This window comes from Elgaria multicarinata, chromosome 2 (assembly GCF_023053635.1).
Source record: "Elgaria multicarinata webbii isolate HBS135686 ecotype San Diego chromosome 2, rElgMul1.1.pri, whole genome shotgun sequence".
Classification (NCBI taxonomy): domain Eukaryota; kingdom Metazoa; phylum Chordata; class Lepidosauria; order Squamata; family Anguidae; genus Elgaria; species Elgaria multicarinata.
Genome location: NC_086172.1, coordinates 76565391 through 76578410, shown reverse-complemented (window position 1 = coordinate 76578410; position 13020 = coordinate 76565391). Strand labels below are relative to the sequence as shown.

Below are 13020 nucleotides of genomic sequence, written 5' to 3'. Positions count from 1 at the left end.
AAGAGAGAGAAATGCGTCTCTGAGCAATGGAACAAAACCAGGAAAGGATGCAGGGCACAAGGTGGGGAGAGCATGGAGAGGAGATCCATGGCTAAGTTCGGTTGCTGTTGCCTCGTTGACTAGTGTTGTCAGCAAGTGTCAAAGGTGAGAGTCCTTCCCCGCCCCTGGTGGCAAGTGTCATGCAACGCTGTGCATTGTTACGCAAAGTTGGATTTCAGTAGCACTGACCGGCTTTGAGCTGTGGTTACATCACTCATGCTATATCTGGCTGTGTTCAAGGTCTGTTCTGCAACAGGATGAGCACAATAGTCATAATAATCTAGGACATCTGCATTCTTTTTAGAGTAGGACTGAGGCGTGGCTCAATAATTTCCAGCAAGAGCTGTGTAAACTCACCGGGGAAACTGATTTCATCTCCTCTGCGAATGAACTTCGGAATTCAAGTTGCAAAGGAATAGGAAGCAGATGGAAGTGTAGGTAACCTACACTTCCTTTCCCCCTTACATCTAAAACATCCGAAGTCACTATAAGTGGCTGCATTGGTGGTGGTGGTGGGGATCTGATCCAATAACTCTAGTTCTAGTGTTGAACAAGGATGCAAGCATCTCAGGACTAAGGTTACCTCACAGAAGGAATATGTTTAGTTTTCCAGTGATGTCTTTCCTCGACTCTGTAGGGAACCACCAGCCTATAAATTTCATAACACTTCAAAGCTAGCAGATTAGGGCAAATCAGAGCAAATATGTCTGTTTGTATTCTATTTTTAACACTTTAACAAAATGGTAAAGGTTGAGCCTTGCTATATTCCCTTCTTCCAAAAGAAGGGGATGGAACAGCTACTGAAATGTGCCACAGCTGGAAGGGCTGTCTCCCAGAAGGCCAGCAACCTATTAACCATTGCAACAGGAAATGAGTGACGGGAGAGAGGAAGGCAGCCATATTCAGAAGCAAATTAAACCTGAATGAAAGGAGGGTGGGGTGTGGATAACACAAGAGCGGGAAATAGGGGTAAGAAGGGGACATGGGGAAGGAGGAGACAGGGGTCTGTGCTAGGAACAAACCACACAGCACTTTTACCAAACAAACAGACTTTATTTCATCTACAAAAAAAGGGGGTTCACTGTAGCCCAGCCCCTGTGAGACCCTCCCAGAGGGGGGGCACAACGATGGTAAGAGAGTGCATCCATGGCCTCCTCTATTAAAGATGCTCCATAGCCCAGAAGTCTCGAATCTAGTGGGCTCCCACTATTTCCCTGAGCCACCCTCCATCCCACTTAACTCTGGGCAAAGGTCCCATCCCAGTGAGTTTGTGCTGCCCACAGAGTTCATGTGGATAAGGATGCTGTCTCTTGCAATCTCAGCTACATGGTCTTCCGCCCACAGAGAGAGACCTTCTTGGATCTGCAGGATAGCAAGGCCCAAGCTTGGCCTGTTCCTTCCAAAGCTGCCTCACTTTAGAGTGTGGGCGAACACAAGCCTCTGGAAAGGCTGGGCAGGGAGAAGACAAATGAGCGCTCTGCCCTAGGCCCCTGGAAACAGGTGTGTGCAAACAGGGGCAAGGAGACATGGACACACGGAGGAAACAAAGAGCACCACACATTGGCCAGAGTTCGGGCCAGACGGAAATGGATGCCGGCCCGGGGATTACACGCCATCGGCACCTAGAGGTGTAATGCCTGGTGCCCATCACTGAGATTATATGCCGAGTAGATCACAGGGAGACCCACTTGAATAGAGGCTTCCTGCCCAAGCACTAAGGGGATGCCACGGGTTAGTTTAGCTCACACAGCTAAGGGGAGCCCAGAACTCCTCTCCCATCCACTGTGTCCCACTCCCCCAGCTGCAGCCAGGCCCTGTGGGTCCAGGTGAGTCTCGGCGTTGGCCATCCAGTGGGTGGGGGGCAAGAGCCAAGCCTTGCCAGCCTGGTTTGTTCAGTCGCGCTGGGAGCAGAGGCAACTGCCCAAGTTGTCTGGCTAGAGTGGCCCAGGGGCCAGCAGTACCTTAGCTCACTCCCCCTGTACAGACAAAAACACAGTCAGCAAGCAAAGGGTTAGTGTAGCATGGTGGACACAGAGGCAAAGCACAAATTCACACATGCCTGGTCTAAGCAACAGATGTGCAGAGCAGACAAATACGTAGACGCTGCCTGGCAAAGGAAAAAGCGTTAGCACAGTGCATTTACACATGAACAGACGCACTCTCACTGGCCTCATGGTGTGCCCAACTAGCCCCACCCAGGCAGAACCCATTATAGGAAGCATGAGGTCCCTCTTCCTACCTAGGAAAACATGCCACTTGGAAACATTTTGCAGATCCAGTGATCCTAGGAATAGAGCCTGCAGGCACTTCCCATTCAGGCTCCTCTCTTTCCCCAGGTGGATGACAATTGGATGACTTTCAGTGGTTGAGGCCTGAGGATGACCAAGTTTGGTTGACCCTCTGTGTGCCTGACCCTTCGCCCTTCATGACGTATTACTGGGAGATGTCTGACTGGGTCCAATAGATTGTAAATTCCTCCTTGAGAGAGCGGGTGGGACTAGCCTTTTTAAGGGAGGCAGCCATTAGGCCAGGCTTAAAGAAGCCTTACCTGGATCTAGAAGATGTTAACGGCAACAGGCCAGTTGCCAACATCCCTTTCCTGAGCAAGTTGCTCCAAACATGCTCAAATGAAACGGATTATCTACATCTATTTCAGTTGTGCCAGGCCCAACTTTGGAATGGAAACTGCCTTGGACACTCTGCAAGATCACTTTTGCGGGACGTGTGACCCTTGGACCTCTCGGCGATTTTTTATACCATTGACATGGATATCCGTCTGGCTAGGTTAAGGAGTTGCAAGTAGTGTGTTGCAGTAATTCTGCTCCTACTTGGATGCCCCAGAAAATGGTGCTGAGGATTATTGCTCTAGCTCTTGGCAATTATGCTATGAGGTTTCACAGGACTCTATTCCACCCACTCACCCACCCTGTGTTCTCTTCCTGTAATCTGTGTGAGTCAAGCTAGTTAGCTATATTGGCTGATGCTGATAAGAGTCCAGCAACAATTGGCAGGCCACTGGTTCCCATGTCCTGCCATACACCCTCGGACACCAACTGCTTGGAAATACAGATCTGGCTCCTTCCATGCTGCTCCAGTTCCCGTCTACACTGCTCCCACTCTGGCCAAGACCAGGTATTAATGCATAAAGTGACTGAAGCCACCAAACATTATGTTGCTTCTTTTACTAGAGGCTGGTAAAAGTGGCATCAGAAGAGCAGGACAAGCTGAACCAAGTTGGGGGGATTGAAGCATAGGAGGATTGTGGGGACGGGGAGGGGCAGTGTTTTGGGAGCTGCTATTAAACAAGCCCCTGCTTGTTGCCCCTGGGGAGCTCACCAGGCTGCCCTCATAGTCAGTGTGGAAGTCACTACCAGGAGAAGATTCAGGAGTTGTCTTTATGGGAATGTGAGAGCATTACATTTGTAAAGGAACCTGAACGCAAAGGCTCCTCATGCCCTCTTAATGGGCATCTGTCCCATCTGTCTCCTTTTGCACAGATGCTTATGCCTCCTTTCCCCTAGATACCACTGAGCAGCTGCCATTATGTCAGCTTAAGATGGGATGGGAAAGGGTTAAATGCACATGGCCGTTGGTGTCTGGTTGCTAAGCAACAACCAACTCCTCCTCTTTCTATCTGGAACAGGCCTCTGGTGGTTTTTAAGGCAGCTTGCTTGCCATGGTCAGGAGAAGTCAGTGGCAGCAGAAGTCTATGGAGGGCTCTCTATAACTGAAGGATTTGGGAGCTAGTCTAGCCTAGTGCCTAAAAGCACACCTATACTACAGTCTTCAACTTGTTCAGCAAGGGCCAAGCTAGATGTGATAGGCAGTCCTGAGTCACTGTCCCTGGATTTCCCTTAATGAAAGGAGGCTGAAATTGGGATCTAATGCAGCGGGAAGTGGCGGGGAGTCAGTTTAGCCTTTTCCTCTCCAACCATTTGTTCATTTAAAATCACACACGCACAATCCAAAAAAGATCCCTGTGTGTGGAAATGCAGTTTGGGTGAAATTCTGAATGAACAAATTGCTGGAATGGGAAAGGGAAAATCCTCCTTCCCCTGCTGCTCTTCTGCTCCCAATTTCAGCAACCAAGACTGATTTTCATTTAAAGAAACAAACAAACCCAAAACTATCGGGAGAAATTGCGTATTACATCTTGGTTGGCCCTCGTTCCCTGCTGTCAGGGAATCCTGGTTCAGTGATGGGTGAAAGCTCTCTATACATAACATTCAGTACCTCAGCAAAGTGCAAATCACACAAGTTGTTGAGGAAAATCACGAGCAGTGATAGTCCAAGACATTTTGGTGCCTGAGGCAGGAAACCCAAAAGAAAATCCAAATGTAATAATAATTTAAATAATTAATTTGCTGTTTGTAATAGTACTCTGAGTTTGCCACCTGAGGACTACCTCACCCTGTCTAACAGGTCAGGCCAACCCTGGCCATGCAGGTGAAAGTGCTCTATAAATATAAGCTTGGTGTGTAGCATAATGGCTAAGAGACTGAGCTGTGAACAAGGATGTTCCTAGTTCAAATCTCCCTTCTGTTGACTCAAACTGATTAGAAGGCCCTAGGCAAGCCACGGTCTCTCAGCCCTCAACTGCGTTAAGGGGATAACAATGAACTAACTTATAGAGCAGTTGCAAGTTTACTGAGGTAACATTTGCGAAGCGCTGTGAACATTCAAAAGGTGATATAGAAAAGCTAACTAGTATTATAAACACTTGTGATGCTTCTTGCTCTCCTCTGTTCCTTGTGCCTCTCCTGCCCTATAATATGGTCTCAGCAAAAGTGCCTTACTGTTTGGGCTGCTTGAGAATCTGATGTTAAGCTAGAGCCCTGACCTGGGCTTCAAAATTCCTAATACTCATGGTGAAGAAGGAATACAAGTAAGCCAAGGATGCAATGCGTTCTAGTGGATTAAATACGCATAATAGAGAGAAGCAGACACGAACCACAGGTATTAGTGGGCAAAGGGAGGACAGCCTGGAGCATATGGGAGATGAGGGTGAGTAAAAAGCATGCTCACATGGGGGGGAGCAGCACCAGAGGATGGGTGAACAGAAAAAGCAGGCATGCAAGCAGGACCTTCCGGGGTCATCCCATGGCAGGCAAGCATTAACCCTCATGCTCTGCAGCTCCCAAAAGTACCTTGTATATCAAGCTTGGCTTCACACTGCTTGGTGCCATACTCATTGATGGCCTTGCAGGCATAATAGCCAGCATCTGTGCACTCCACCATGCGGAGATGTAGGCAGAAAGATCCATCCTCGTCCTCCACAGCAGAAATGCGCCTTCCATACTTTACAGGGTGCCTATTCTTCAGCCTAGAAAGCAGAAGAGAAGGTCTGAGAGCCTGTAGCGCTTGCAACCCCATCCAAGTTCAAGAGAACTTCTGCCCTCCTGCTGGAGCCCCTCTGTTCTCACCATCCTCCCTCCTCCATCCCTTTCCCCTACTCCCATCTGCATGGCTGGTTCTGCCCTTGCTCTTCCCAACCTTGTTGCCACTACAAACACAGCAAACATGGTCAAGGAAGTCCAATCCAGAAGATCAGAGACCCCACTGTTGGTTTGTTTTTGCTATTTCATCCCATCCAGGCCAGCTGGTCTTGGCTCTGATGCCAAAACCTTCTAAAGGACAAATGCCCCAAATCTGCTTCCTTTTTGCCATTCCACCATTTACATCAAACTAGCCATTCCCAGGGTTGACCTAGTGCCCTCTAAACACAGGGTAGTGCCTTGCCAATCATAGAATGCCACAAACATCTACAATATCCTGCCAGCCTACACATTACACAACTGTTAGTCAATTGTGGCATACCGAAGACAAGAAAGGGAAAAGGACCTGAATCTTTTCTTGGTGTAGAGAAGCTTCCCTGACTGGTCATGTGAAGGGGATTCTTACTTCACAAGGCCCTGTCTCTCACCACCACCACAACCACCGCCATCTCATCCTGCCAACTTGCTGCCGGACAACAGGGCTACTATTAAAGTCATGCTATATGATAGAACCCACTCACCAGTGTACAATAGGTTTGGGCTCTCCCTGTACCCGAATACGCAGGGCCACATCCTGTCCCTCCAGTACTGCCTGGTCACTCAGTGCCACCTGCAGAAGAGGGCATCAGGATCATGCCAACTGAAAAAGGGAGCTGGAAAGCAGGTTTTCTTTAGGACAGAGTGGAGGTTTCCTTTAGGACAGCATCAGTGGGTGCAGCACTTCAGCCAAGCAAAGGCTGGAAGTTGCTTCTTGCCCCCAGTGCCTGAGCCAGTGTGCAGGGGGAGTCTGCCAGTACCTATCGAAAGCCCAGAGACCCCTGGACCTCAATCCCAAACAGGACCTGCTTAGCCCCTGGATGCTTATCAAGGCGTGCCAAAGCTGCAGGCTCCTTGCCGCTCCTTGCCTACTCACCTCAAAGGATGGTGCAGCCTTGAAGTTAGTGCCCACGTGGGCAGGGGCTGGGCCAAGCTCAGACCGGGGTTGCACTCTCATGACAGGGTGGTGCCGAGGAGTGCCGGAATCAGGGAACTCCTCCAGGGGGCTCAGGTACTCTTCATCTGATGTGACCGGGCTGCTGAGCTCATGGCGGGCCACCAAGCGGCTGTGGCTTTCTGGAGGAGCTAGACAGGCAGAAGAGTGTTAGAGATATTGACTGTGCAGAATACAGCAGAAGGGCAAAGGCCTCTTTCCTAAGGGGGAAACAGCACCAGGATGGAGCCCACCTAATTGCAAGTGCTTGTGCCCAAGGATTTTAGTAAACAGCATGGCTACAAGCACAGAGTAAAATGCAGAATCTGGCTTCCTGCAGGATATCCCAGTGCCATTTTCTAAGAGTTCAGGCTTCCACTTCCTTTTCCTTTGTTGTTGTTGTTTAAAAACAACACAGTTGGGGAAGGGATACAAAAAGGAATGACACAAAATGACCATTAGAATGTATTGGTTCCTTCCAAATGGCCAAAGGAGTCTTGTTTCCAAATAGCAATAGAAATACACTACACCAAGGATGATTGGTTGCTTATACCATCTTTAGGGACCATCCACAAAGGGCCAAACTTCTCACCCTTCCTAATGGCCCTAGTCATGCACTAGGATACAGAGGGATCCTAAGAAAATGGACTTCTTGTGGACAGAAACAGCAACAACAAAATTAAGGTAACATTTGCTTAGGGTCCAAAAGACTGTTGGTTCACTTCTTACGCTAAGAGGAAAATTACAGCTATTGCTTCTCCATAGCTCCATCTCACTGCACTGATGAGAGAGGTAACAACATAACTCTTCCCACATGATTTTCATCATTCAAATATTAACAGAGCAGCATGGGATGGAGCCTTGAGGAAGTGCCAACCATATAATAATAAATAATATTACATAACACTGGCCCTATAACATAACCACGGTTGCTAACAGTATATGGCTAGAGTGACCTTCATTCTTTGTTTTTTACTGTCCCTTCCTACGGCGGCCAGTTTCCAATTTCTTACCAACTAACATCCCATCAGCTCTATCTTTCTTTCCTCTTGATTATTCCACTATGCCCCATTTTGCAATTAGGGCACTGTACCTAGCCTAGCATGAACAACATTATCTCAAATAGACGATTTCTACTTCTACTGAATGGACCCTAGAGGCTGATTTAGAGCAAACCTACACAATCAGAAACATTACATGGTATACACCCCTCCTAGGCCTGAATTCTTTCAGATTGCAGTTGGAGGATCACATATTCGTATGCCACCCCCTTAAAAAAAAAAAACCTTCCCTGTATGCAAAAAAAAAAATACATCAGAGAGAAGGCTAAGCTAGAACCCTTCTCCCTGACAAACTAGGTTTCCACAGGCAGGTAGCCTTTTTTTACATGACAGGTCATTCAAACATGCAAGTTCCCCCCATCTACATTCTAAAGCAGTAGGACTGTACCATACAATGTTTCTGAATGTGATGTTTGTCTTCATCTCTGAAGTGTCGACAATCCTGATATGGAGACTTTTTATCAGTTCAGTTTTCTGTGAAGAGTCTTTTCTCCAAAATTATTCCCATGTGTCAATTGCCAGATTAGAGAGAAAGTTCATTTTGAAACACTCATTAGCCGTGAAGCTCACCCTGGGCAAACCATCATCTTTCAGTCTAGCCTAGTTCATAGAACTGTTGTGAGGATAGGGGGTACACTGCCTGAGTTCCTTAGAGGAAAGGTGAGATTAAATGTCATAAAACAAAGAAAATGGCAACAGCCAATTTTCCTGCATGTGTGTGTATAACAGGGTTATTTCAGAGAAACAGCTCCTCATGTAAATCTGATGTACTGAAGTCATTATGCGAGAACTTCATCTCAGATATTCACATATCGAATAAAAATGTGAACCGCCCAGAGTTTTGTGAACCGCCCAGAGAGCTCCGGCTATTGGGCGGTATAGAAATGTAATAAATAAATAAATAAATAAATAAAAATGATTAACTAATTTGATCAAATGATGTTTCTATAATGCATGTAACTGGCATAATGCATTGTTTATGATCACTGTGAAGAATATGATCGTCCAGTTGTGAAATCTATCTTGCAATAAGGCCCTTGTCTGTGTCGAATCCCCTGGTATGAGAGGCAGTGTGGAGAACCAGCAGCAACAAGCCCTGTTCCCCACTGCTTCATCAGAAGACATCACATTCAGTGCTGCCTCTGACCCTGCCAAATCCCATGGGCATTCAGGGACACCCATTACTGGGTGGCGGCAGTGGTATAGAGATATCAGCAAAGAAAAAGAGATATCAGCAAAGAATTTTCATATTGGCAGCAGCATTCCTGGCTTGCTCTCCCTGAAAGGGGCCAAGGTGACATTAGTAGAGAGGACAATCACGACTTGCAGAGTATGCATGGAGGAAAGAACCTGGGACAGATCCAGACCTTGCTGTGAGGCCAGAGTTAGTGGATTCTGTCCATGGCATAAGACCTGGAGAAGGCAGAGTAGCTTCTTTAAAGATACCCATTTCCATGGCAATGATACTCAAAGGGAGGGATGTTTACAATAAAATAATATTTTACACTAACGTTTATAAGAGACAGGAAGGGGTACATGTTGATTCTGAGCCAAGCACAAGTGTGAGACTGAGAACGTTTCTTAGCCCTCTGCATAAATCTGACCAGATGGCAGAGAATCCAGACAAAAGGTTTTGTCTTTCAAGCCCAATATCATGGTCTGCTTCAGATAGGCAGAAGAGGGAAATCTTCAAGGCCTGTCCTACGCCAGATCTACACTACTGCTTTAAAGCGCTTCATAACAGTTTTGACAGCTGTATATGGAGCATGTACTGGGCCCCAACAGTTGTCAAAACTGTTATAAAGCGCTTTAAAGCAGTAGTGTAGATCCTGCCCTAGAGTTCCCTGCATAACTGGTGCACACAGGCTTACTGCCTCAGATAATGAAGGCAGCACATAACCATCAGGGCTAGTAGCCATTGACAGCCTTCTCCTCCAGGAATTATCCAACCCCCTTTTAAAACCATCCAAATTGGTGGCCATCACTACATCTTGTGATAGTGAGTTCCATAATTTAACTATGTGCTGTGTGAAGAAGCACTTCCATTTTATATGCCCTGAATCTCCCACCAATCAATTTCATGGGATGACCCGGCTTCTAGTATTTTGAGAGAGGGAGAAAAACATCTCCCTATCTACATTCTCCACACCATGCATAATTTTGTACACCTTTATTATGTCTCCCCTTAGCCTCCTTTTTTCCAAGCTAAACAATCCCAGCTGTTGTAACCTTCTTTCATAGGGGAGAGATGCTCCAGACCCATAATCATTTCAGTTGCCCTTTTCTGCACTTTCCCCAGCTCTATAATATCTTTTTTTAGGTGTGGCGACCAGAGCTGTACATAGTATTCTAAGTGTGGTTGCACCAAAGATTTGTATAAAGACAAGTATGATATTAGCAGTTTTATTCTCAATTATTCTCACCCTCCCCTGCATTCCCAAAACAAGTCAAGATTTAGAAGTCAAGTCACCTTGATATATCCAAACAACAAAGGTAAGAAACCCAGAGATGATTTTGGGCTCCCTTACTGGAGGCAATTGCTTTGGGAGCACATAGCTCAATACATCCTCCGCTCCATAGCTGCGTCCAAAGGCAGAAATACCATTTCTTTCGGCTTGAGGGCCAGGTATGGGCAGTATAAGGAAAAAAGGAGTGCTGCTTGTACTCTTGGTGGCTGATCCCTTCGAATCATCCAAATGAGCATTCGAAGATTTAATGAAAGCAAAATGCAACCTTCCTTCCCCCTCGTGGCCGGCTAAGTCTGTGCTCCATCTGACCCAAACCCTAGCCAACGCTGCAATCCTATGCAAACTTACCTGGCATTAAGCTCCCTTGAACACAGTGGGACTTACTTTCGAGTAAACATGCATAGGATTACACTGCAAGAACGCGGGGAACAGGCGGATCTGCAACCCGCGCAGCAACAGGACTTCTACAGACAACTCCCGAGTAGAGTTTCTCTCGCTCCTTCCGCCCGGTTCAAGTGAAATACACAGTTCTCTTCAGAGGAGGCGTCCGTCAAGCGCGGCGGGAAAAGAGAAGGGTGCGCAAGAGGATCCGGCTAACAAGGTGGAAGGGAGACTCCGGAGCCCGGGCAGAAGCCAGCAGTCTGCCCAGATCCCCCTTCCCTCCGAGCCGCAGCCGAGGGTGGCGTCGGCGCGGCAGGCGCCCAGCCCAGCCCCTCTAAGGCTCACATTTCAGATCAACCCGTGAGTGACCTCATTTGCATCCTTTCAGATAATGCATTAGCATGTGCCCAGAGACTCTTACGAACTGCAACCCCCGACCCGGGTCTCCTCCACGTAGCCGGATCACTGATAAGGAACCCACCTTACAGCCAGCTGCTCCCCCCGCCACCTCTGGTGGTTGGGGCGGAGAGCCCAGCAGGCCAGGCCGTCTCCCCTTTCTTCCCCGCGTTCAAGACCGCTGGCTGTTTGTCAGCCAGGCTGGCCTAAACCAAGCCTTGTAGGGTAAAGGCAGCCTCACGTCTCTTGCAGCAGCAGCAGCAGCAGCAGGAAGGAACAGGGCTGGCAGAGAAGGCCCCACTAACACCCCCTGCCCCAGGGTACTAAAACTCAGGCCTGAAAAACGGCTGCTCCCACACTTGCGTAGGAAGATGGCCCTACAAACCCAACTGGCCTGGCCAGGATCCCTCCAAGGACCGAACATCTCCACCCCACTCCTAATATACTTACCTGGCCGCACAGTCAAGATGGCGCTGCAGCAGGCCTCGCCCACCTCGTTGGTGGCGCAAACCGTGTAGAGGCCGGCATCAGCCACGCGGGCACTCCTGACCAGCAGGGTGTGGCGTTCGCCCTCTGCTTTGATAGGGCGAGTGGTGCTGCTCCGAAAGGGGATGCCGTCCTTTCGCCATGACACTGTGGGAAAGGGGTTAGGCGAGATCAGAGCAGGTGGGAGCATCTCACTACCCCACACATATGTAAAATCACCTATTTAATATGCCGAGTTCTGTTACTGCCAAAGAATGTCTGTTTTGGAACAGATGGGCATGAAACCACACAATTGCTGCCTTTTCTGAATTTCCTAAAAGGGACAACCTACACATTTCATTTCTAGGGCTGTAATTTCCCCTGGGTGATTTTCAAGTCCTAATGCAGGGCCACAGTTTTGCGCAGGTATTGATCTTGGAAAATTACTTCCCAGAAAGAATTGCCAAGTCTTGAAAGAATAGTTTTTAAAATGGTGCTGGAGAGAGGGGGAAATTCTTTGCACCAAGGGACAAAGCCCAGATCAGACCTGGAGCGGAAGCACAAGGGGCTGAGCCCAGCAATTTTGGTATGTGAGCGGGAAAAGGCCTAACGCAAATATATCTAGGAGGTACAACTTAAACAAAACAAAATGGCTTTGCTTCTTGTTTTTCTTGTAACAAAATCAAATCAAAAACTCTTGGCCGGGTGACCTTGGGCAACATTCAAAAGTGGGGTTTCTTATTGATGCAAACTGGGCACTATAGTTATATAAACATTTCCACCCAATTGGTTTATTTGTATTTCTTTGATCTATGGATCTGTGATCAAGGAGAGTTGATAGACAGGCCAGGGGACAGTTGGGGCCCATCTTAATCTGGTGTGCGCTGGGCACCACCCCATATGTTTGCCTGTGCATGCTCCTCACCCGCTCTGTGTCTGGTACCCCATTCACTTGCCTTCTGGGGAAGGGTTGCCTGTGATGATACATTTGAACAGCACCTCAGTTCCAGCTATGATGGTTACATCCTGGATAGGGATCTCAAAGATGGGGGCCTCCAGGGGGTCCTCGCCCGCAGAGATGTAGGAATCATCAGAGGATTCTGCGCAGAGAGAGGAGGAGAGAACAGCTGCAGAAGGGGCTGTATGGAGGAAGGCTAGGGGTCTAAAACCCACATGAAAAGTCTTTGCCCTACCAATGGGGAAGGAATGTGTTTAAATCTTCTTAGCCCCCTTAATCAGGATGGATGCCCTGGGAGAGTCCTTTTATGTGCTAGTGCTTACAATTTGCACAGAATCCATAATCTCTAGCTTTTCCAACACAGAGTGTATTCCTGATCTGATGTTACCTAGCTGAGTCCAAAGGATTAGATGAGCTCCCTGAGCAGGAAAGCTCCTCTGCCTTGATGCTAATAGCCCTGATCACAGGTCTTTAAAGAATAACTGAAAGGAGATGGATTCCATTTCGCTTGATTTGATTTATTACATTTATATACCGCCCCATAGCCGAACCCTCACAAAACCACACAGTTACAGCTGGATACATTCAAAGTTGATCCTAGGCATAAATGTGTCTAAATATATGAGTGATTGCTTATTTATTGGGTTAGGCTGATTATTATTATTATTATTATTATTATTATTATTATTATTTATTTATTTATTTATATAGCACCATCAATGTACATGGTGCTGTACAGAGTAAAACAGTAAATAGCAAGACCCTGCCGCATAGGCTTACATTCTAA

General features: G+C 47.5%; 1 protein-coding gene across 2 annotated transcripts in view; it reads right to left on the bottom strand.

Moving 5' to 3' along the window:
- SPEG (striated muscle enriched protein kinase) overlaps positions 1-13020 on the bottom strand; it is a 115124-nt gene that overhangs the window by 49616 nt on the left and 52488 nt on the right. For both annotated transcript variants that reach the window (XM_063116802.1, XM_063116803.1), the window contains exons 5-9: positions 12232-12375; positions 11261-11443; positions 6448-6656; positions 6056-6144; positions 5187-5362 (exon numbers count right to left, since the gene is read on the bottom strand). In XM_063116802.1, the coding sequence (XP_062972872.1) occupies positions 5187-5362; positions 6056-6144; positions 6448-6656; positions 11261-11443; positions 12232-12375 (801 nt within the window). The remainder of the gene's footprint in view (positions 1-5186; positions 5363-6055; positions 6145-6447; positions 6657-11260; positions 11444-12231; positions 12376-13020) is intronic.